Source organism: Trichinella spiralis (genome assembly GCF_000181795.1).
Source record: "Trichinella spiralis strain ISS 195 chromosome Unknown Scfld6, whole genome shotgun sequence".
NCBI lineage: Eukaryota > Metazoa > Nematoda > Enoplea > Trichinellida > Trichinellidae > Trichinella > Trichinella spiralis.
In genome coordinates, this window is record NW_003526945.1 from 1,534,029 (window position 1) to 1,558,465 (window position 24,437).

At 31.7% G+C, this 24,437-nt stretch overlaps 5 protein-coding genes across 5 annotated transcripts; all 5 read left to right on the top strand.

Annotated features, from left to right (window-relative positions):
* Positions 1-1,990: 1,990 nt before the first annotated feature.
* On the top strand, positions 1,991-6,062 carry Tsp_08042 (phosphatidylcholine-sterol acyltransferase). The gene is made up of 13 exons (XM_003373396.1): positions 1,991-2,102; positions 2,152-2,308; positions 2,358-2,575; positions 2,683-2,780; positions 2,845-2,932; positions 3,042-3,322; positions 3,365-3,538; positions 3,624-3,653; positions 3,966-3,975; positions 5,009-5,031; positions 5,229-5,266; positions 5,400-5,652; positions 5,913-6,062. The coding sequence occupies exons 1-13, from the start codon at positions 1,991-1,993 to the stop codon at positions 6,060-6,062; spliced, it is 1,632 nt and encodes a 543-aa protein (XP_003373444.1).
* A 2,039-nt stretch (positions 6,063-8,101) lies between these two features.
* Positions 8,102-11,797, top strand: Tsp_08043 (hypothetical protein). Its single transcript, XM_003373397.1, has 8 exons — positions 8,102-8,120; positions 8,391-8,412; positions 8,808-8,925; positions 9,552-9,612; positions 9,811-9,892; positions 10,354-10,381; positions 10,888-11,003; positions 11,701-11,797. The coding sequence occupies exons 1-8, from the start codon at positions 8,102-8,104 to the stop codon at positions 11,795-11,797; spliced, it is 543 nt and encodes a 180-aa protein (XP_003373445.1).
* A 245-nt stretch (positions 11,798-12,042) lies between these two features.
* On the top strand, positions 12,043-12,379 carry Tsp_08044 (conserved hypothetical protein). The gene is made up of 2 exons (XM_003373398.1): positions 12,043-12,231; positions 12,296-12,379. The coding sequence occupies exons 1-2, from the start codon at positions 12,043-12,045 to the stop codon at positions 12,377-12,379; spliced, it is 273 nt and encodes a 90-aa protein (XP_003373446.1).
* A 2,008-nt stretch (positions 12,380-14,387) lies between these two features.
* On the top strand, positions 14,388-21,138 carry Tsp_08045 (putative CBS domain pair). The gene is made up of 9 exons (XM_003373399.1): positions 14,388-14,745; positions 16,018-16,118; positions 16,225-16,466; positions 16,599-16,725; positions 16,880-17,170; positions 17,253-17,366; positions 17,670-17,828; positions 20,436-20,620; positions 20,700-21,138. The coding sequence occupies exons 1-9, from the start codon at positions 14,388-14,390 to the stop codon at positions 21,136-21,138; spliced, it is 2,016 nt and encodes a 671-aa protein (XP_003373447.1).
* Positions 21,139-21,378: 240 nt separating this feature from the next.
* On the top strand, positions 21,379-22,607 carry Tsp_08046 (putative pyruvate formate-lyase activating enzyme). The gene is made up of 6 exons (XM_003373400.1): positions 21,379-21,418; positions 21,455-21,511; positions 21,572-21,641; positions 21,735-21,746; positions 21,911-22,009; positions 22,523-22,607. Exons 1-6 carry the CDS (start codon positions 21,379-21,381, stop codon positions 22,605-22,607), a joined length of 363 nt encoding a protein of 120 aa, XP_003373448.1.
* Positions 22,608-24,437: the final 1,830 nt, after the last annotated feature.

Genomic DNA, 24,437 nt, shown 5'->3' on the forward strand with positions numbered 1-24,437 from the left:
CTTGAAAGTTCATGAAATGCAGGATCATTTTCAAGAATACTTTTCGCTTTAGGTGAAAGATTCAATGGATTTCTGGGTTGAACTTCATTATCATGATTAAAATGAGCCAAAGTAGGGCCGGCGCGTAATTGCCCATTAAAATCCCATATTGCTCCTTGTCGAAGATTGGGAATTTTTAAATTTCCTCTAAGAAACTGTATGCGACTACTGCCTGTTGCAATTCCATTTGAAAATTTTGTTAAAAATGGTTTTGGCAAAATATAATTTGTGTCTGTTCTGTGCATGAAAGGGTAACTCCCAGGTAAAAAGATGCTCTTTGGCCATATTTTCCACGGTGAATAAATATCTTCATTCGATAATAAATAGGGGTTTGCAGAAACTGCTAAAAATTGAATATAATCTGATTTATTGGATTTTGAAAAATATTTTTCGAATAGTCTCTGTCACGAAATTTTGCTATTTGTTAATGCAACATTTGTTGCATTAGAAGAGTGAGCTACATGAAATATATATTAATGAATAATTGGTAAGTAATTTATGAATAGTTTTTCATATAAACTGAATGTATTTGAAAGTAAAATCAATATTTACATTAGCATGATTATGTCAACTATTATCAAATGCAAAAATATAAATTACTATCGCAAAGTTAGTGATTCGTGATTTTCACTTTTCTGATGCCACAAAAGCAAAATTAATTTTGGGTAAATATATTAACGCTTAAATGAGAATTCTAATTCTTCCAATTATTCTTTCATCAAGTACATTATAAACATAACTTCTTAATAATGCGGATTTTCAGTGGCAAAATTTTCCTCAATTTTTTCAAAAATCCTTCTAATCTTTTCTTATTAAAAATTTATCAGTGGTGAAATTAAAATTATGAATAATATGAAAAAAAGTGTAGATGGCTTTAAAATATTTGAATAATGCATACCAATTTTATAAATAAATTCTTGCAGGGTGAAAATGTTGATAAAGTAACAAAATAATTTAACCGTTCGAAACATTGTCAATTCTAGCATGGGGTTCTTTATTTGCGCAGTTCCTATTTATGCATGCTTACTTTAATTGTCATAATAATTAAGAAAACCAGTTTTTGTTTATAACTTGACTATATTTCTGTCAATAAGGATGCACCATATGCTAAACAGAAAAGGGACGTTTAATTAGTTTACCTGGAGCTTATTTAGCATCACAACTACAAAATAGGTATCAATATTCATGTTAAACAATTCAACCACCTGTCTGATGTTACTGATAACCTGCATTTCAGATTGTATGTGAACTGAAAACAGAGGAAAGTTTTATTAAAGCTAAACTCGATGATACAGATAAGATGTTTAATTAATTTCCATTTTTAATTTTTAGACATTTCATCAACTTCATTTTCTGTCATTATCATTGAATATACCAAAAATATACCATACAAGAATTGTAAAAGTCAAGGTTATGCGCGCAGTTGCTGTACTGCTGTTGAAACTCATAAATTGTATTTGACATAGATTAAATGAATTAAATATAATATAAGATCAATTTTTTGAAAAGATAATACTTTTACTTTATATTTTCAGTAAAATTTTAAGCTTAAGTGAGCAAACGTTTTGAAATTCAATGTTTACGATAAAATAAAATTAATAAATAGTAATAAATAGTGGGAAAGCATAGTTTTTTTAATGTTCATTCAATATGCCATTTTTGAATACTAAAAGTTTGTTTATATTTTCAGTTTTTTCAAATGGCATTCGCATTGAAGATGTTCATTTGCACATTTGAAGGCAATGAACAGCTGCACTTTCGTTATAAAAATAGCATTCCATGACAGCTGCGTCTTTTCATAATGTTCAAGTTGTTGATGGTTTCAGATTTATATATATATAGGTATTATTTTTCTTGCACGAAAAAGAGGTAAAGGAAACTGAATCTCTGATAAGGGCTTTTCGTGGAAAGCACTTCCTAAACTAATACTTTGCATGAAAGTATCAAAGTAATGGTGGTTAAACAGTTCAAATATTATTTTGTGTATTTTCTTGTGACAGCAGTAGTTTTATATGCGAAGCCATTTCAAAGAAAAGTTTCACGTCGTTCACCTGTAATTATAGGTAACTTTTTATCATTTCTTGAAAGAAATATGTAAAAATCCTTTTACAGTTCCAGGTGATGGAGGCAACCAACTGGAAGCCCGTTTAAACAAAACAGAAACTGTGCATTATTTTTGTCAAAAGAAAACTAATGATTATTTTACACTGTGGTTAAACTTAGAATTACTTGTACCATTTGTTTTGGACTGTTGGGTAGATAATATGAGGTAAAAGCTTTTTATTTCATGCTTTCATTGTAATAGTTTTTTTTGCAAGGTTGGAATATGATGAAATAACGGGAAAAACGTCAAACAGCCCTGGAGTTGACATTAGAGTACCAGGATGGGGAAATACAACTACTGTTGAATTCATAGATCCAAGCGGAGTTGGTTATGGTGATTATTTTTCAAAACTTATTAATAAACTGGTCACTTGGGGCTACACTCGAGGAGTAGACGTTCGAGCAGCACCGTATGACTTCAGAAAAGCCCCAAGTATAAATTGATAGACTGTTGACAAAAAATGCACTTTTGCATTTGTTTTTTTTATTTTAAAATAGATCACAACACTGAATACTTTGAAAATTTAAAATCTTTAATAGAAGAGACTTATTATTCGAACGGAAATAGCAAGGTTGTTACTATTGGGCACAGTCTCGGCAATCTGTATCTATTATACTTTTTTAATTTACAATCACCGGTATGCGGAAATTGCTATTCATTTATTTATGTAAAGAAAATGATGCAATTATTTTATTTGTTAGGCATGGAAAGCGAAATTTATTAAATCACACGTCAGTGTGTCTGCGCCATATGGAGGATCAGTAAAAATTCTGAAAGCATTTGCTTCCGGTAAATGCCAGCAATTATGAAATGGCTTGCCTATGAATTATATCAACATGAATGACATCAGAATATATTTGGCATTTTAAAATAAATTTATGCTATATACAATTTTTAGGGTATAATCTTGATCAATGGAAGTTAGTTTTAAATCCATTAACAATTCGAAAAGAACAGCGATCAATGACAAGTTCCGCTTTTCTGTTACCAAGTACAAAGCTGTGGAGTGCAGATGAAGTATTGGTGACAACCGTCAGTCGAAATTACACTGCATATGATTACAAAGAATTTTTCAACGATATTGGTTTCAAGAAAGGATGGAGTATGTATAAAAATACTCGCCGTCTTTTGGAAGACTTAAAAGCACCAGGTGTAGAGGTGATCTGCATAAGGATGACGGTTAATGTATGTTTCGAGGTGAATATTTGCATTTAATTTTAGCTTCACTGTTTGTACGGTGTCGATATTCCTACAGCTGAACGTCTTGTATACGGGAAAGGAAAATTTCCTGACAGCCAACCAATAGAAATTAACGGTGATGGTGATGGGACAGTTGGTATACGATCTTTAGCTGCTTGTATGGATTGGGTAAAAGAACAAGAACACGATGTGCATGTAAAGACATTTCCAAAAGCTGAGCACACAGCTATTTTGAAATTTCCTGAATTTTTTGATTATATTAAGAATGCTCTTTTTTTAGAAAAAAACGCAACATCACATTACATGTTCAGTAATTCTAAAACATTATAGATATTGTATTTTAATACATCTAAATTTTTCTTCAGAATTACTAGTAAAACTCCTTTCGATTAGAATTCATTTCGATTAGAGTTTTGAATCTCTTCAAATTTGCCCAAATGATCATTTCCAATTGCATCTGAAATTTATTTTTATGTGTAAATTTCACTTAAATTCTGTTGCATTCTATTAAATAAATAATTATATATGTAATGTTGCTTAAAACATACGAATTGTTATAAAAGTTATGTTACATTTTGTCAAAAATGGAAGTAACTTTTTTTACAAATTGCAAAAATTTTAGTTACAGCGTAGTTATATATTATAACAATGCATCAAATAAACTTCAAAAATTTCATACTTTTAAAGTTTCAAAACCAAATTTAATTATGAATAAAAAAAGTAAATTCTAATTTATTACAATAAAATATTTTACGTAATATGATGGAAAGACGGTAATTAAAAATTGCATTATTGGAATATTATTGAACAGGTACAATATATTTCATTTTACTTTCATGACATTTTAAAATTATTCAATTTTTACCATACAAAAAATATTATAATTTTTGCAAAGAGACGATGTAATTCTTACTATGAAAATGAAAATTATTTCTTAATGCTTGATTTTTCTTTTCTACAGTAAGAACATATAAGTTTAGTTTTCCAAATAAACTGCCTTTTTTATGACATTTTATCATTTATTGAATTGTCTTGTGTTAACTTTTGCTCCATTTGCAATATGCTACCGCTGCACTGGCCTGTGAGTAGTTTCTGTTCTTATGAGGCGGAATGTTGAACTGTATTATTATATATAAGTGTGTATGATATTTTCTGGAACTTATCTGATAAGTCATTTTATGATATATTGATATCTGTAGTTTTAATGATCAATTGATTCATTACATGGTTTCTTTTTCGAACAGAATTAATTAAGATAAGTGTTTCAACGTAGTTTGTTTTTTTAACATCTTTGTTCTGCGATTGATTGATATTGAGTGAGTGTCATCTGTAATGAATGTTACTTAATTAGACATTAATGCTTGCAAAGATGGAAGAAATCATTTTTTTCTGGTTGTTGAATCATGCGTTTTATAATGATTAATTGCTAAAGTGAAGAATATTTCCAGGAAAAGTTATTTCAAAACAGTGCAGTTTTATTTCTATGATTATTATAGCAATTTGTTATGTTAAGCCTTTAACTATTTGAATAGAACTGTGAAACTGTTTTTATTGGAGAATTTGCTTCAGTTTTACGTCGAACGAAGTGCAAATTTAGTATTCATGAAAAGATAAATAGCATTAAACTAAGATTTTCACATATCTATATAAAAATTTTTTTTCAAGCTAATTCAGTAGCACACTTCAATGTTAAATATTAAAGTGACTGGTGTTTTAATTTTTGTTTTAGTAGTTGTGAATTGAATTACAGTTTTGCTATTACAATATAACTTTTTTTAATTTGAGTAAATGAAATTATTAATTATTAAGAGTGATTTAAAAAAATTAAGAAGTAAAGTGTTTTTTGTTGACAGTTATAAAAATGAAAAATATTATTTCTTTTTAGGGCAGAATACTGCAGCAAAAGAAAATGCGTAGCCGCAGGTTTTGGATATTTCTTGACGCAGCTTATAAAAATGCTTATTTTAGCTACCTTTTTTCCAACCACAGATCAAGAAGGCGTTCAATTTCATCCATTTCCTGTATAATTTATTTATAAATTGTCTTTTACATGTAGATGTAATTCTTTGGAATCCTTTTTTAAGGAACTTATGAAAGCAATGGTAGATGTTTTGGATGTCATTGGTCTTTATGTCGTTATTAATCGTAACTGGTCTGGCAAAGGCGACGCTAGATTCTTGGCTGCAGGTCTTGGTTGGTCATCTGCTGACAGTTTGGCTACACGTGTTGTACCGTTTTGGACAGGTGCTCGTGGAACAACTTTCAGTTGGAAATATATTCAAATGTGTCTGGAATCAAACTACAATTTGGTATGAAATATATTTTGAAATTAATTTTCTTCGCCGAACAATATACGAGAGAATTTGTTGTTCAGGTTTATTACGTAGCGTTAGCTACTTTTCTGTGGTTATGGACACGTCGGGAAATTCCGACATTTATGAAAATAGCCCTACGGTCGATTTTGACTTTTGCCGTTTTTAAAGCATTTTTGAAAGAGTATATATATATATATTATATTGTTTGACGTTGAATGTTGAGGTAATTTTGATAATTGAAATTTTGATTTCAGTCTACTTATGCAGTATTATGGTATTTCGTCTTGGATTTTGTTGATTATTCACTTTCTGGTCACAGTGTTCATGGCATTGATGGCAATGGCGTTTTATGCTGTCATTCAGCCGCACAACGGACGATGAATTGTGTGTTATGGATGAAATGAAATAAAACGAAATTTGAAAGCGTTCCATTTAATTTTATGCAATATTGACATTTTCATTTGAATGTGATTCATGCTGGTTAGGGTTGACAGTGTTTTGATCAGATTTGTCGTTAAGTGATCGTCATCATCGTTGTAAATTTCTAATGTGATGTTTGTTTCCATCATTATTATTATTATTGATACAACGAACGAACGCTTGCCTGTTTCTTTTTCTACTTCTTGATAGCAGCATTTCACATGTGGCAAGTGAGTTTCTTTGATCTAATGCTTACAATTTTAACAAATTTCTCCTTTGCGCTCATATTATTAAGATTTATAATATCTGTTGGATACCCTAAATTATTATCATTATTATTGTGATGTTTTTTTTCTTTTTGCTGTTTTTGACTTTTTTTGCACTTTGAATCATAATATATATTTGTTTGTTGATTTTAATTCTTTTTGTCTTTATTAACACTTTATTTGATTGCAACGGACAGTTAATTGCAAAAATTTTCATTTGTTATATACTTATATATATGTATATGCATATGCAGATGTGAAATTTGGCAACAAGCTGAACAGAATTTGATGCACGTAAAAGTGTTGTTTTGTGAAATGTTTTGGCACGTGTTCATCTGCTGCAGTGGAAAACAAATTTGTCGCCTTGAAGCGATAAGCATTCAGATGATTTAAATCGAAATGATAAACTTGCTTTCCAAATGTGTTTCAGTTATAAATAAAAAAACGTCATCATTATGCGTAGCAGAATCATTTTTCAGTTGCTATTTTATCTTTAAATGTGATTGTACGCATTGATTGATTGATGTTGAACATTTGTCTCATAACGTACGTTGTCCAGAAGAAAGAAAACCAAAATTACTTACATGCTAATTAGAATTTCTTTTGTAATAATAGAACCTTATTTACTATTTATAATATTCATAATACGATTATAAGAAAAAAGTTAAAGTATGGATCAGATGCGTTCAGGTACAAATTCACGAAGTCCACAAACGAAGAACAAACTGTCCGAAAATTGAAGGTAAAGTTCAATTTTGATTTTTTTTTGTTTTATACAAATTGAAAATTATTAATACTTCACAGAGATGTTGACTATGAAATATTTTTTCGAATTTTTTAGTGTTATGCATTGTAAAATTTTTAGTGTCATGTTTTTGTTCTATGAGACGCACAAAAGTTGTTGGTTATTCTGATCATTGCTGACAAGGGGCAGTTGTACAGTTGACAAGTGATGTTATTGAAAATATATTATTGAGATGTATTTAAATGAAAATACAAAATTGATTGTCCATTTTTACATAGTAGATTTTATTTAGTTGTCATCCTTGAAGAATCCTTGAAGTTGTCTTTTTGCACTTTTACATGTTGATCATTCAACAATAGAAGTGTGCAAAAATATTTGATATCCATTTTTTAAATAAAATATATGCGAAATAAAACTTAGTAGGAATTTTAATAGAAATTTATAATGAGTGTAAATTGTTGGTTTTCGATTTTCTTTTTTACACAACCAGTGTTGGTATTTTTTTTGTTGTTCAGTGTTTTGATAGACGAGCTTGTTCATCACGTGTTCTTGATCATTTCGTACTTTTCGCAACCAACTACTTTGAATAACTTTGTCAAGTAAATCAGCTTTAAATATTTCATATTCTCCAATTTTATTGCTCCGTTTTCTTCTCTCCTCAACAAGTGCATTCAATCGAGTGGAAACAAATTCTTTATATATGTATATACATATGTTTTCTTTTTCTGCAAACATTCTTTCATATTTGTAATTTCAATTTATCGAGCAACGGCATATTTATATTTTATTTTTATACAAACTTTCGAACGTGTTTGAAGTTGTTTAAATTCCAATTCCACTTTACATCATTTCAGTGCATCTGGATAGAAAAAAAATACTCTTCTCCGTTCGGTTGAAAATTGTTGGATTTTACACTTCCCGTTCGCTTCTGATTTCTTTCAAACGTATATCAACTTGAAAATTATAACAGCGAAGAAATAAGCTTTTACTAACCTACTGACGTATTGTTGATATGTATTTCAACTGTGAAGGTTATTTTCCTTTTTGTTTTCACGAATAAATTTGCGCATACAGTTTCACTTATTAAGGCAGAATTTTGATTTAATTCTCTTTTCATACTTCACACTGGCCATTATGCATATTTACATGTAATTTAATTACAAAGATTGTCGGGCGTTACAAATGTAATGTTTTAAGAAACTTTTTTTCATTGCTAACGTCAAACAGCATTGATACTGTAATTGTATCAATTTATAAAATATGTTAATTTAAATTTATCAATCATTAGAACTTATTTACAGTAAATATACAATCTGAACGCATGTATAATTTTTTAGAAATAGTTACAGTATTAAAGAATTCAAGTTATGCATTTTTACATTTTTGTAGTGATATTATTGTTTCTTGTTTAAAGAAAATATTTTTTTCTTTAAATATTCTGAGGTGAAATAAATTTTTAATAAGCAATTAATATAATTATATATTTAGTATTGTTGAATATTTGGCCAAGAATATTCATTTTTGTTACACTGATAAATGCAATGTACTTTGAATTTTTATTTTATGATTCATATTTTTTTTCAACATTTTTTAAAAATAAATTAAAATTAATGGTGAACAATTTAAAATGAAAATGCTCATATGTGTAAACATCGTTAATGATCAGGCTGACTTTGAATAGGTAAGCTAATGTAAAGATAAAAGATTGTATTTTACAGTTTATCACCGCAATCGTATATTTTTGGAGTTTTCAATTGTTTGCTATTATTTTTCACGACAGAGCGACAAACTACTATTCAAAATCTTTTATTAAAGACTTTCGATCTTTCAAAATCGGTATGTTTGTTTTCTGGTATTTTAGTATGGTGATTTGATTTGATTTGATTTGATTTGATAACAGCAGATGTATTTGAGTTGTAATTTTGCGATAAAATATTGATGCAATTAAATGACAAGCATTGAACTTGAAATTTTTTGCGTGAAAAATCTTTGATCGAAAATGGGTTGTATAAGTAAAAAAATATATATATACGTATGTATAAATTCTCCGAAAATGAAAGTTTTATGTTGCTTAATCCTATTTTGCAAAGATTGCCAAATGGAAATGAATACCGAGTGTGACTGCTTTTCTCATACAATTATTTGCCTGGTAATGGAGTGCGATTTGCGTTGTCAGATTTCATTATTAATGATATTGCTCTTGTGTGAAAAATTTGAGGCAAAAGCGATTTGGTTATGATATCAAATCGAAAATTGCCTTGATTAAGAAATAATTTCAAATTTTCTCATTTAAAACCAACTCCCACTGAATACTGTTTGTCGTATTATTTTCTCCAACAAGAATGTTGTTTTGTTTTATTATTTCAAATCAAATTTTCGATTATTTTGTATACTTGCACTGGTGTAATTGGAACATTTTTATGTCTGTCGATCAATTATTTGGTTTTTTTGCATCTTAATAGACGTTTCCACAAGTACTGCTTGCTTTCAAAGCTGATAGATTAGCATTTTGTGAAAGCAGCCGTTTTCAAATAATTCAGCATCACTAATTGTGCAATGAACGACAGTTTTGAAAAAGACACATTACATTATTTTTTATTCCACGTCTATCGTATAGTAATGTGCAGGTAATTTATTTATTTGTTTTTGTTTTATTTCAATTTGAATATTAAAAAATATTCATTAATTATGAAAAGTATAATTTTTTTATTTTACTTTCAGTGAAGCATTTTAAAATTAATGAATTACGCAAGTTTATCATTGCTGTTATTTTAAATAGTTCACAAGATAGGAATAGTAAGCTGTTTGTATCAAGATTATTTTTAACAAAAAAAGAATTTATTCTTATATTTTGTTTGTGACGTGTTTATTTTATGTTTTTTTCAATTTCCTTGTTGTCAAAAATTTGAATTTCCATTCTAATGATGATTAGTTGAATTTTTGTTTTTGCAGTAGCTTTCCTTGACAGTGTTAAATATTTTATTCATTCAAAATCCATATCAACTTAAGCAAATAACTTGTTGATCCATATATTTATTTATTTATTTAACATGCGAAAATCAGTGTTTTTTATATTTTTTTGAATTCATTCCTAATGATTACTTTTGTATTTTTCAAACTTTTCATAAAGTTTCATTTAATGTTGATTTGCTTGGTATTTCGATTCGATGCTGACGTTCAGTTTGGAACTTTTCAATGTTGATTTTCATTTGTACAGCACTAATTGTGAGAATACAATTTGAATTATTCAAATTTAATTGTTAGTTTCTGTTTCATTGAAGTTATTGAACTGGTCAGAAATTGGGAAAATATTTCCTCTACTTGCATGAATAATGAATTGATGTTGTGAAATTTTGTTCAAAGATAATGGCAATAATGATTTGTCGACAAAAGTGCAAGTTATCTTTGCATAATTGCTGGTTGGTTGTTAATAAAAGAAAAAACGTTTGTCAACAAAGTTGGTAAGGCAGTGTGTTTGGAAATAGCGTTAAAATTGAACGTTTGGATTTTTAACGTTTTATTGGATACGATTGAAAATGATGCTTGGAAATGATGATGAATATGCATTTAATCGTGAAATTTAAATTTCTTTTCGTGTATGATTGACGCAGAGCATTCATAAATTGGTATGTGAATTTTTGTCGAATGTGATCATTTGAAACGAAACGTGGAACAAATGATTTGATCTCGATTTTTGTTTGAAGAAACATTGTTGAATGGAAAATTTTCACCTTACAACATGATAAGATATCTGGGGATAAGTTTGTTCCAATCTGATGGACAAGTTTCATTTTACAGCGGCCATACTGTATTGCGTCACTTTACCGTAGTGGCCATGTGGCAGGTTGCGTTAGCTCGCGAAATCGCCAACGCCCGCGTGCTTTCACCTCTGTGCTTGCATATCCAACGTCTCAGTTATTTGTTATTTCATCAACAGATTAAATTGGTCGACATAATTAGATTTTATTCGGGATGAAAAATTTTCACGTCAATCGACACGTCCAAGTGGAAAAGCTAGATCGAGATAAGGTCGTAAACGTGCTATAAATAAGCAAGCGCTTTTATCATGTTAAACTGTTGCCGCAAGGTTTTCCAAATTTAGCCCAACGTTGAATGGAACTGAATGAATAATTAATTGATCGATTGGTTGATGATTTGTTTTTCATTATTCTTTTCTATACCGAAATTTACTGATTGTTTGTTTTTGTATTCATGCTGTCAAGCAAGCATTTGAATTTTTTCTGCATATTTGTTTCATTGTTGATCGAAACATCCGTGTTGGATGATGAATGTTCGACTTTGGATAGATATTTTCGTTTAAAAATTGTATATATGCATATATCTATATATATTTGTGTGTATGTGCAGTTTCATTTCATTCAGGCTGAACAACAATCTTTAAACTGGAAATGGAATGTTCTTTTAGCCATCATTGTTGTTCAGCAAAATTCGGTTCACACAATAGTCCAGTGTATGGTGCATAAAATAAGCGAAGGAAAAATTTGAGCAAAGAGAAAAAATACCGTTGTCGAAGAGCAAAACCCACCGACGAAACGTTGCAACAATTTTCATATCAGTTGGTTGGTTTTTTTTTATTTAAATTTTATCCAGTTTGTTTCGGCTTGCAAAACAGAGAGCACCGACAACAACGGCAGATTTGCATTTTGCATTGTTGTTTTGTTATTTATCATGTAGAGCTGAATCTTAATGTCGAACAGCAATAAATCATGTTCGACCGACAGCCAAACTTGAACTTCGCTTATTTCTGGTTTTCTTTTCTTTTTATTTATTTATTTATTTATTTATTTATCATCGTTTAAAATATAAAATGAAGAAATCGCGCTTCTTCGCTTGCTTTTTGTTTGTTTGTTTGTTTGTTGTTGTTGTTGTTGTTTACAGATGACTTTTTTTTATTCTTATAGATTGAAATCTGACTCTGCTTTGTTAAACAAGATGAACTCCAACGGTGACAACAACAAACACAACCACAGTAATCTGATGGAAAAGATTAAACCCAAAAAGCGCACATTCAGTGGACAAAATGACGAGAAATTAGCCGAAGCCGATGGATCTGAACAGACGCTTAAATCTTCATCACCACGTCACAGTAGCTGCAAAAATCCGGACAAGTCTCCTGAAGAGGTGAGTATTCCAGTTTTTTGCAGCTTAATTATAGTGAACACTTGAACTTATAAATTTATTCGAGATCATAACTAAGGATGGACAGGATGACAAAAAACTGAGCATCCCGCGTGAGCATCCGGTGACAATTTTCACAGCAGAAATTTAGCATTTCTCTAAACTGACCTAAAGCTGCTGCGAGTACGCGGCTCATTATTTTTATTTATCTATTCCGTGTGCGTGTTGCCAAATTTTAACAGCTTCTCTCTCTTCCACCTTGAAGCTAAGTGCAAACGAAAACGTTGTAAACAACAACATCCATGCTGAACTGCTACTGCTATCACTACAGTATGCGATGCTTTTGAAAGTTCAAACAGTTTTTTTTGTTCAGTTCAGTTTCTGCTTGTCGTAAACAAAACAGTCATCATGGATCGTTTTTGTTTGTTTACAGCGGCGATAATTCTTTTTTCTTTAAATATTCTCAATCATGAAATGAACGAATTGTGTAGCAAAAATGACGGGCCAATTTGAAATGAACAATAATGATTTATTTCCATTTAAAATATTTGTTGTTCACTTTGGATTTGAAACTTCTCTCTCAGTCATCCTGTTACAACCACACAGGTACAATATTGATCGTCATTGATGCAAATCAAAAAATAAATAAATAAATAAATAGCATTTTCATTTCTTGGCACTGTTGCTGTTGTTGTGACCATTTCAACCACCGACCGACCGACCGACCACCCAATAAGCATGTAGGCATTCTGTGTACGCTTGCTTCTTGTGGCTTGCAGAGATGAAATATTGGCAGTTTGTTTTTTTTTCTATCTTTTACCTTTTGGCATCGGTGTACTTTTTTCTCCTACAAAAGTATACGACCTGTTTGCAACTTTTTCTACAGCCTACGTAGTGAGCTCACATCACAAAAGCTTTTATAAAAATATTTTGAACGCTGGCCTTTAAGGTATACTGTAGATGTTTTTCTTTCTTTTTTTTCTTGAATTTTTATTCCGCCAATGTCGTTCATAAAGTAGCAACCTTTTGACACACAAGCACACTGCTGCTTCTCACTTTCTTCAGTTGTTCAAAACATGTTGCTTTGGGCGTTCAACTACTGTTGATTTATGTGTTTCGTTTGAGAAAAAAGAACATTAAATAAAATTGGTGAAAATTGAACATGGAACATTATGTCAACTCTTGCTTTTCGTTGTATGTGATAAAAATGGTAAAGTTTTTTCATTCTGTCAACCCCACTGTTATCTCTTGTTAAGCAGATTTTATTTTTTGTAGTCAATTTTGCATATTTACGTGTAGTATGAAGATGATCAGTTGAGATGATGATTCGCAATGTGTTGAGTTTGATTTATCTTTTTCCTTGATGCAAGTTCACGTTCTGTTCACGTTGGAAATAGTGTTTTCTGACTCATATGAGTTGCAACGTTGAAGTGCAAATAATTTTATTTTTTTAATATTTTTTTACAGTATGCTGATAATTTTAATTTCAAAGAAAAAAAGGAGTTATGCATATTTTTTTAATATAAATACGTCAAAGGGAAAGTATTTTTTCTTTATTTATTGTCGTATGCTTTTCATACGGATGTCATAATTCAAATTGGAGAAATATATTGATTTTTATTTGTCATTTGATGTTCAACATGCTGTTAGCTATTGACCGTTGTTTGACTGTGCTTCTTCATGGCGCCGATTGTTATTATTAAATAAATTTATGCTTCGCAGAAATTGTCTGTTAATGTCATGTGAATTAGCATCCTCTTCCTTGTTCGCAAGATTTATAATGAGAAAATGAGAAGTTGAAATGAAAATGCAGACTTACCTTTTTTTTGTTTATTTCATTACTAGGTTTTCTTCTTTTTTCTTTGATTATTTACTATAAATGTATATTTTTCATTGCTGCTTGTTACTTTTAGCATTGTTGTTATTTTTACTATCTGTTTCACTTGTACAATATCTAGCTTTACTGCATATTATGCATATGAACAGTATAATAGTTGGTGATGTTTTTGACAGGACTAGTCGATATTGTTGACATTGTTGACTGTGATTGAATTAAGCTTAGTTGTAAGTGATATATATATATCCTGACAAACACACACACGCACAAACAAAGAGACAGAGAATGGATGATTTTCCTTTAATTTTGATTTTGCTTAATTATGTTTTCTTTGAAGACTTCTCAGCGATCGAATCATTTTTTGTGGCGTTTTCGAAGCAAAGATGCAACGCCAGAGAAAGAAGATTTGAACAAAACAGGAACCAATGCAAACGCACTGAGAAACACGAGTTCGGTCGATGCAACTGAGAACAGCCATATGGGATCGAATCAAGTGGAAACATTGCGAAGTCCGTCGTCGAATTTTGGGAGCTTTTTCCATCGTTTCCGTCAGAGAACTCGTTCAGAATCTACACCGACCGAAGACCATTCCATTGCATCAGTTGTAGATGCGTCGACAAATCTGATGCACAAAATGAGCATTGTAGATGAAGATTCCGTCATGGAGCCGTCGATGAAGAGTCAGCATTCTGCAGTTCAGGAAGCAGAAGAAGGAGGAGGAGGAGGAGGAGGAGACATTTTGCCACTGTTGCGTCGTCGTTCCAGATCTGAGGCATCGGCAAGTGTTCATTTTTACTTTTCAATGTTTTACCTTTTCACTATAATATACTAATTTTTATTAAATAGCAGATATTTGATTTTGACAAATTCCTTTTTTAATCTAGTATCTCAAGTGAACAGCAGCAGTTAGTTTTTTTTTCTTTTTATGGTAAATTTGGATAACATAAGCTTTGTTGGTATACATCATTATTGTGTCTACATTCAATATTCAAAATGGTTGTTTATCAGTCAGTGTTAAGTTTGTCATGTGATAATTTCAGTTTAATAGAATAGAAAGTTCCAATTTCTGCCCTCGCATATTTTGATCATCAGGCATAGGCGTTAATGGAGTCCATCGGGTAAATTGATGTTACACCACTGATGATGAATCCATTTGGAAAAATATCCTTGGAAAGCTGAACACTGCTGCGCTAGCGAGCGAGCGCACACACACACACAGCATATCTCGGTTGTTTGCAGAGTTCCGGTTGCACAGAATTAGCGCACATTTAGAGAAAAGTGCTTGCTTGTTTAATTAATCAACTCTGGGCTGAATTATTGTCATTGTTGGTCGACCGTCGGTCGATTGATAGAGTAATTGATGCAAATTGATTGCAAGGCGACAGGTGCTCGTTTCTGTGAACATGAACCTGCAACTGAATATTGAAAAGGGAAAATGGATTTCAGGCTAAATAAATAAATGTAAATTCGAAAATAACAATCATTAAAAACCTCTGACTAGCTCTTTTTATCACTTTACGATCGTGTTTTTCGCATTAATTTTATTCATCTAGTCATTTTTCTATTCACATCTGACCTTTTATACTTGAAAATTGTTTGCTATCTTTCCCCAAACTAATTGTGCTTTAGCTGCTAGCTGTGTAGATTCCATTTTCTTTTGGTTACGTTAGACAAATTTAAGAATGAAATGTGAAAAAAGAAGTAGACCGAGTTTATTCTGTTTTGAAAATACTTTAAAATATTTATTTATTTATTTGTATTTGATTTGATTTAATTTGATTTGATGTGATTGATAAATTTTAGCAGTATTTGGTTTTGCGAAAAATGTCACGACCCAATGTGACTGAAGTTGTCGGAAGACTTAGTAAGTTGTTACTGATTGATTTGTAAATAGAATTATCATTTTTGTGCAAAATCTGTTCTTGACAGCCGTGTAATGAAAAATATTTTAGATACTGATGAGAGACCGTTGACGAAAATTTTGTCAATGTTCAGTTGTTTCGATTTGATGCCAAAACAAGGATTAATTGTCAGTCTTGATACCAATTTGACAGTAAGTGGTGATGAAAAGTTAAAATAAGTGTTCATATTTCGTTTTTAAAATTTGATTCATTTGTTCACTGGCTTTTCGTACTTATTCGATGTTTGAATGATGGCAGATTCATCAAACGTTGGTTGCAATGTTGGGCAGCGGTGCGTTGTCTGCGTTGATTTGGGACTCTGATCGCCATTCTAACGTTGGTGTGATGACGTTGACCAATTTGCTGGGTGTCATGTTGAACAATAACGACGATTATCGTTGTTGGCTTGATCGCTCGTTGAAGTCGTGGATGTCTGATCCGGTGAAAAGTGCTTATTGTCCAAATCTGGATGCTATGGTTACTCTTCACTCGAATGCCAAGTACGTGTTTCTTGTACTTTGTTTTTGCAACCGATCTTCGAAGTTTCTCTCTTGTAAATTTCGTTGATTTCGCGTTCATGTACTCATGTCGTTGCTCATGTTGTTTTTTATTATTATTTTTTTCTTTTCTAGACTGATCGAAGCCATCACTCTGTTGAGTTCATCGCGTTTGCATAGAATTCCAATTACTGACACGTATTCGGGAAATTTCATGTACATGCTATCCATGTGGAGCATCTTGAAATTTCTGCATCAATACGTACGTTGTGCAAAGTTGTGTCATTTGCTGCCGCTACTGCACACAGTTGTGCAGGAGTAGTTTTTTGTTCTCTGTTTCAGTTGATTCGACCGAGAGTGCTAATTGGAGGAGAGAACGTGTGGAACAAATTTAAATTTTGTCTGTTTGATTTTAGCTCTCCACCCTGCCGCTTCCTCAGGATATGTACAAGCCGTTGGATCATTTTAAATTTGGAACCTGGGAAAATGTGCATCGTGCCAAAGGTGAAGATACGGTTAGCGACGTGTTGCATGTGCTGCTCAACAATCGCATATCTTGTCTGCCGGTTGTGCAAGTCAACGAAGCTGAAGAAGAAACGGTGCTGAATATAATTACAAAAGTGGATATTGTGAACTATTTGGTCAAGTTCGGTTGGAAAAATCTGCGAGAGTTGACCGTCAACGACATTGTCAATTGCCGATCATCGGTAAGCTGAAACACACACTGATCACAACTTTTAATATATGTATATTTTTATCTTGCTAATTATTTGTTATTTTAACTTTAAGACAGTCGAAGGAATGGTAACGTGTCATCGCAGTGTGCCTTTGCTGCTTGTCATTGACCTCTTCGTGCGACAGTCTGCTCATCGTTTGATTATAGTCGATTCGATGAAACATCTCGTTGGTGTTATCTCCATTGCCGATTTGTTGTTTTCGCTCATTTACGTTTTGAAAATTTGATAATCAACCAGTTCAATGACTGTTTTTTCTTCATTATCTCATTTATGTGGTCATTACTTTTTAGCCTCCTCCTCCATTTGCCGCCTTTTCTCTCCCATCCAGTTCTCCAAGTTGCTTGCCTGCATGCTGCTTTCACCGTTAGAGAAAAGTCGGAAAAACGTTTAAAAAAAGCAAAACTACAACAAGTTGAACGACACTGGTTTTTGTTGTCATCCCGTTGAATTGTTATTATCTCTGTTGCAGTTCAGGAAAGCAGTTGTTGTCCAATTATTATTCCTGAAGCTGTTTTGTTTTGCTCTGAATTTTACTTCGTTAGCCTCGAGCAATGAGCTGATGATGGATGTTATGGCGAATTTGAATATGCGAACCGAAAATTTGTACTTTGATCGGCATCAGTTGAAGGTCCGTTGTGTTTGTTCTTTGAAATAAATTTCTCCCAACTAATGTGGGTGTTGCTGAGGAAAATTTCCCCCCTTCTCCCTCCCCCCCCCTACCCATCCTCCTGCTACCATTTTACATTTCAGTCGTAATTTTGCGTCATATTTATTCTGAATGCCCACAGGCGAATTTGCCGAGAAGATAAAAGATTTTTATAATTTGTCACACGCCCGTCGCAAATTATAAAAAATGCACAAACTTTTGAAAGTTCAAATGACAAAGAAAATGGTAAGCGTGGAATGGTTTGCGTGAATGATTATTTAATTCAACAAGCTTTTTCCAAAAGGCTGTGGTACATGCGATGTATAGCCGTTCCAGAATTTAAATTTCATAAACTGTCTAACTGTAGCAGTAATTCCATTTGAAAAGGTGCATTTTTATTTCAGACTAATTTGCTCTTTTTGCAATCAGTGCATACACCGATTGCATCACAGAATAATTTTAGCACATGCCTGAAATTGAAAAAAAAGAAGTGACAAATTTTTAATTTACTTATTTACAAGCATTTTATTTCAGTTCAGCTATTATAAATAGTAATTTATCTTTAGAATAAATTAAGATAATTAAGCAGATAGCAGTTCAAAAAATAGTTTTTTTACAGTAAGCAGTATTATAAGATATTATTAATGAAAACATTACGTTATATTTATTAAATTTAAATTCTTTTTAATTGACAATTTTTTGACCCGCATTATTTGTAAAATAAGAAACAAGAAACATATATAAAATAAAAACTTGATTATCATTAACTTACATTATGTACAGTAATGTTTGTTTTTGTTCTGTCCGGTTGTTTTGCTCTGAAAGAGAATTTTCAATATTGAGTGAGCAAGCAGTTCATCGAATGTGAATAATGTTACAATAAGAGGATTTTCTAATGTTTCTACAGCCGTCCTGCATGAGATCAAAGTTTCTAAACAGTGCTTTTGCTTTAGGAAGGTGTCTTACATTTCCGCTGAGTAAGCTTATGAAATTTATTTCCAACAGTGCCTAAATTTTATTGCTTGAACGTTTTGTTTTTCTTTTAACTGAATAAGCCTGATTATGTATTATTTTATAACAACAGTTTAAAATAGCGCATACAATGAAAATTAGATATTTTATTACTATTCCGGGTGAAATTTAATGCAGTATTTAGGTAATTGTAATGTTTTGGTCAATTTTACAGTCCAGAATTTTCCATGTTTGTAACTTAACTGTTTTGCCAGTAGGAGATTTTCTTTTAACCAGTGATTCAAAACGGATACTCTGGTCTGTCAGAACTGTTTTGTTTTGTTTTGTTTTCATTTATGCTGTTTTTGTCATGCTTAGCTTAAATGATATGACAGCTTGTAAATAATTCGAACTGCTTAACAGTCATTAAAGTATTTTTCAAAACAAATACAAGTGAAGGAATGAAACGATGAATTATTGTTTAACTTTTGTTTTTCAATAAATCCATTCTTGCTGTGTATAAGTTAAGAATAATACAGCATATGATAGTACGATCGATTTATTTTGTTGCATACTTTGTATATTTTATTTAATAAATGAATGCAGTTAATTATGTAATAAGTTGAAACTGTGAAAATTTGTTTCACAACAGGGCACAATCAACAGTTCACGAGAATTTATGCATTGTTTAATTTTAAGATGTACACGAAGTAGTCGGCTGTTTCTTAAAATATTTTTTTTGCATTTCTGGTTTTTTGTATTAATAGAAATAGCCTTTTGTCATAAATTTAGGATACGCTTTTCGTATATTTATTTGCTTTTCACTTGTTCATATATTTTTGATTGTTGTAAAATCTTTTACCGTATTCTAGCAACGAACTTTGAGCAGTTAATTTGTTGCCTGTTCTCTGCGTTTCGTTTGGAAACTTCTTGCCGCTAAAAACAGTTGAAATGTCTAATAAGGAAAAGCTAAATTTAATGCGAAGTTCAGTACTTTGGTCATCGAATAAAGCAAGCATTCTACAGTACAGTAAGTTTAATTTTTCGATTACACTGTTGCATCTCTTGTTTGTCACATTTGATTATTTTATTGTTGTATGTGAATATTTGATTGTAAATATTTGCAAATAAAGAAAAAGTTATATATTGTTTTAAGAGCATACCTTTCAACCACTGCAACTGTAAATCAATCAGGTTGAAAACGTGTACAGTTTTGCGGAATATGTATTTTTTGTATAATAATACAAAGCATTAGATCATTCGAAAATGCATTTGTATATTTGAAACATTTTTTATTTGTATATTTTTTAAATTTAAGATTATTTGAACGACATTCCGTTTAAGTTGAACGATCGATTTGCACCTATTCCGTCGCTTCCATTAGGTGATTGTGAGCCGGAGGTGAAGTTGAAAACAGAATTGCTGGAAAGAGACGTAAGGGTGTTTGCAGTTTATTGCGTTTGTTTTTTCTGAGCAATTATTTTCCAGTGTAATAATTGCTTACTAGTTGAGTTGCAGTGTAATTTTTTGATTAAAATATCGTTATTATTAAAATGTAAATTGCAGTATTTTAATAGCTTGTAAGAATTTTTGTGCAATATGGTAATGGAGCTTTTCTCTTTTAAATGAAATGTACAGGTTAATTTTGAACTTGAGAAACGGATACTGTGCAGTGAATTAGCTGCTGAAGGAACCGGGTATGTTTGCCCAGCACTGTTGCAGCAGCAAAATGGACCGGGTTGCAGTGATTCGGCTTTTTCGTCAGAAATGACGCGGTGTCGCAGTTTGCCTGATTTTAAAGGTCTTCATGTACCATTTCCGAGGTATTTGTTTTGGCATAGATGCAATTTTTATAACTGATATTTATTTTTAATCAACTTTGCTTTGTTTTTTTTGTATCAGCTATTCGAAGGTGTTAGAGCCGACCAGATCTAACGATTTGAAAAGTTCCGTTGTTGAAAGATCACCAGAATGTCAGTTAGATGTTGATGCAATTGAAGAATTTGAGCCTGTGGAAAGTACACCGTTTGATGCCATACAGTTGAACACTATTGATGATTTGGAAGAGTTGCGACTTGTTTTGGAATGTGCAAAGCAGAACGAGAAGCAGGAAAATATTTTGGCCAGGTCGTCACATCACAATGTTATGCATGGAAATGCTCAAACTATATTCAGATATAGCCCTATTGTACGACCTTGGTTTGGGCAGAATGAAAATTCATCGAATGATTTGTCCTACATGAATATAAATGCACCAGCCGGTTTTAATCCATTGACTTCAAGCTTCAGCTACCTCGAGGAAGCCGACAGAATGAATGAGTCAGATGGAAAGAATGCTTGACCACTTCAATAGTTTGTTTATTGGCTGCACTTTTTACTTCTGTTACGATCGCTACCATTTACAACAAACAAACAGTAAAGCGTTCGATGTAATCAGTAGTTTATTGTAACTTGATCTCATACAAAGAGATTATTTTCATCTGCATAGCCTCTGATATATATATATATATATATATATATATATATATATATATATATATATATATGTGTGTGCGAGAACGAGCATTGATCATATGTACATATGTATATGAATGGAATACACTTTTGGAATGTTTTGGAGCGTAATTATTTTCCATTTAGTATTATTTGCCTTTGAGCTCCGTACGGTCGCATGCCTTTCTGTGATGCACCTTTATTGCTACCATACTGCATTGGTATGTACAGTTTTGCTTGAGTAACGATTTCGGGTTTGAAATATCTTGGATTTTTATCAGACAGCTTGTATGCAAATTTTGCAACTGGCACTGGTGCCTGCTTTTTCATTGCCTGTAATTTGATTTGTAAGTGTTTTTTTGGTTTTTACTTCTAATGTTAAAAATGAACATTATCTACAAATGAGGGTGATTATAATTATTTTAAAAGATGTTCTTTTTTCAGCTTATATAAGATGTAATTTTTTTTCAAATGTATGAGGACATTTTATGAAATGAACCAAGTCTCATTGAAGACATTTGATGTTTGAATTTTCACTAATTAAGCATATTCATTTATAAAGGAAATTATGTTTAAACGAATTTATCGCGTTTTTTACTATATTCTACTTTATGCATAAGGAACGTTGAGCATAACTTACAGCTGCAGCGAACCACCTCAACGTTTCGAACACTTTGTACATGTGCTTGCGTTCATATAAATCTACAGTTTGGAAACAAGTAATTTCTGGTATTCCAAGTTTGCGAGCAGCGCTCAGAAAATTTGCAATATTTTCCATCTAAAATTGTTTATCATTTTAATTGAAAACAAAAACTGTTTTACGTACGCACCATGTGAAATGGCATTTTTGGTCGACGATTGTACTGGATACTTCCTGAGCCCATAACTTTTTCAGCCAATCTGGAAGCAATTCAGAAAAGAAGATTTAGCAGTTCGGTTATTTAGAATAACGATTTTCCAGTAACATTACACTTTTTTTTTACAAAACACTACCCTAGGCAAGAAAGTCGTTTCATCAGTATGTACTGTTTGCGTTTGAATGATGGTTATCATGATCAAAGTTCCGGAAATTTCAGTATAGAAGAAAAGTAAAATTTTTCAACTGAAAAAGCAGAGCAATTAATAATTGGATATTACATCAATGATATTAGTTAAAAAGGAACGGTCATTTCAGTTTCTGTATACTGTGATATTATCAAAGAATTATTTTTTTATTCGTTAGTTCAATTCAGACAACCGATAACTGATAAGTTAATGGAGAAATCAACAACAGCCATGCTGATATATCTTACGCGCAAAGTTGAGTGCCGTCTTTAAGAGTTTCAGCAATGTCATTCTCATCCGTGTTGTGAGGATCAAGTGGCAAAGAAATCCCAGTCACTTGCACAACCCATGATAATATTTGACGTGCTTCATTCAGATCGAAGCGGGCTTGATTCTGAAAAATGTTGAATTATTGAATGTAAAGGTAATGCAAATTGAAGCAGTACTTTGAGTTGTATTTCTTTGCTCAAACCATAAGCCGGACCATGATTAGCCATATGACCGACCATACAGCAGTAATACAATTCAATGCTTCAGTGGGAACTGGAACTGCACACTGCTCAAGTTCATAAAAGTTCATTAACTTTTGCATATCTAGGATGAACAGTGGAAAATTAATTGTGTCAGGCAAAACGATGAAACCGTCGTTCGTCGTTCTTATTGGCATCATAAATACCAAACACAAATAATCTCCAAATAATGACAAAATTGCCACAGACTGCAACTGCTCAGAAATGCTGCTCTTCATGTTCCTGCAACGATCGACGTGTCAAAGATCTCAGTTACAAGCAAAGTTTGCAACAGTGGCACAAATTCCTGTACCAACTACACATTACCCAAAGCCAAAGTTGGAAAATTCCAACTTCCATTCAGTACAGTAACGCAGAAATTGTGGCAACGTTTTGAAAACATTCATGCCTCGAATGAAATAGATACACCGATCAATGTGAGCAAATATAATTAAAACACTTTGATCGACAACACTTCAGTTTCTTTGTATCATCTGTTCTCTTAATTTAAACTGTAGTCAATTTTCTGACCAGAAAGCCAGTGACACTATGAAATTAAAAAACACAGATACCAGATTTTTGATGACAATCAATTCTCTCAGAATTTGCACATTTTTTCCGATTCTCCGAATTTCATCTTGATGACCGACAGAGTTTTGCAGAGTTTCATCGGAAACTGTACAGTAGTTGTGAAAATAAGTACAATCTAAAGTTGTCCACGGCCTAACTTAATACACATTGAAGTTGCCCATCATGTTCTCGGTTTCAACATCAACAATAACAGCCAATTTCGGCACAAGAAAAAATATTTCTGACACCCAATCTATTAGATTTCTACTAATTTATCTTTCTTTACGATAAACTTTCAAAATCATTAATTTCAAACGGTGAAAATGGAATAAATTAACAATTTATGAAAAACCAATGCGCCTATGAATAGTACTCATTGGAATTCTTTGACATATTTCTATATAGGTTAAGTACAACAAAAGGGTGCATCTGTGGAAGTGCAATGTATTAATAAATTCTTCATTCATTTATGGAAACAATATTGCACAATTATTAATTACAGAAACAATGAATTATTCAAAATTCATTATTTAAAAAGATATCTGACAGAATTGCTTGGTTGTAAACGTGATTAAGAGAAATAATGCAATATTAGATAAAAAGTGTAATTCATTGTGTTCATTCCAATTTATTCATATTACTCTATCGTTTACAGTGAATAAAATTGACTAATTAAAATTTTATCAATTTAAAGAGATATGTATTACAAAAATGAATTTCAGGTACAAATGTTATTAGAATCAGCAACATTTCCTAGGGTTATAGGTTAAAGTATTTGCATAAATATTGCTAAAATTGAATTGTATTTCAAAGTATCAACATCCCATGTTTCATTTCCTTTCCTGTTATTCCCACTAAAATCACAATCACACGCAACTTTTTTGCCAATATCTCAACAAATACGCATTTATAAATCGTGCGACCAGGTTTGTAGTGATTATCTATTTTTTCTGATCGATTAAAATCATTTTCTCAAAAATTTAAAATGATCGCTTTTCAAAAAGCAAGCTATAGCTTGCTGTTT

What these genes read in the sequence shown, in the direction of transcription:
- Tsp_08042 (XM_003373396.1), top strand. Translation starts at nt 1,991, where the DNA reads ATGGTGGTTAAACAGTTCAAATATTATTTTGTGTATTTTCTTGTGACA. An exon ending in TTTTTAATTTACAATCACCG is followed by an intron (nt 2,781 to 2,844) that starts GTATGCGGAAAT and finishes TTTATTTGTTAG; the next exon opens with GCATGGAAAGCGAAATTTAT. An exon ending in AACAAGAACACGATGTGCAT is followed by an intron (nt 3,539 to 3,623) that starts GTAAAGACATTT and finishes CTCTTTTTTTAG; the next exon opens with AAAAAAACGCAACATCACAT.
- Tsp_08043 (XM_003373397.1), top strand. An exon ending in AGCATTTTGTGAAAGCAGCC is followed by an intron (nt 9,613 to 9,810) that starts GTTTTCAAATAA and finishes TTTTACTTTCAG; the next exon opens with TGAAGCATTTTAAAATTAAT. An exon ending in CAAGATAGGAATAGTAAGCT is followed by an intron (nt 9,893 to 10,353) that starts GTTTGTATCAAG and finishes TTTAATTGTTAG; the next exon opens with TTTCTGTTTCATTGAAGTTA.
- Tsp_08044 (XM_003373398.1), top strand. Translation starts at nt 12,043, where the DNA reads ATGAACTCCAACGGTGACAACAACAAACACAACCACAGTAATCTGATG. An exon ending in CGGACAAGTCTCCTGAAGAG is followed by an intron (nt 12,232 to 12,295) that starts GTGAGTATTCCA and finishes AATTTATTCGAG; the next exon opens with ATCATAACTAAGGATGGACA.
- Tsp_08045 (XM_003373399.1), top strand. Translation starts at nt 14,388, where the DNA reads ATGTTTTCTTTGAAGACTTCTCAGCGATCGAATCATTTTTTGTGGCGT. An exon ending in CATGGAGCCGTCGATGAAGA is followed by an intron (nt 14,746 to 16,017) that starts GTCAGCATTCTG and finishes AAAATATTTTAG; the next exon opens with ATACTGATGAGAGACCGTTG. An exon ending in GTCTTGATACCAATTTGACA is followed by an intron (nt 16,119 to 16,224) that starts GTAAGTGGTGAT and finishes GAATGATGGCAG; the next exon opens with ATTCATCAAACGTTGGTTGC.
- Tsp_08046 (XM_003373400.1), top strand. Translation starts at nt 21,379, where the DNA reads ATGTATATGAATGGAATACACTTTTGGAATGTTTTGGAGC. An exon ending in CTTTTGGAATGTTTTGGAGC is followed by an intron (nt 21,419 to 21,454) that starts GTAATTATTTTC and finishes TTTGCCTTTGAG; the next exon opens with CTCCGTACGGTCGCATGCCT. An exon ending in AATCTACAGTTTGGAAACAA is followed by an intron (nt 22,010 to 22,522) that starts GTAATTTCTGGT and finishes AGTTCAATTCAG; the next exon opens with ACAACCGATAACTGATAAGT.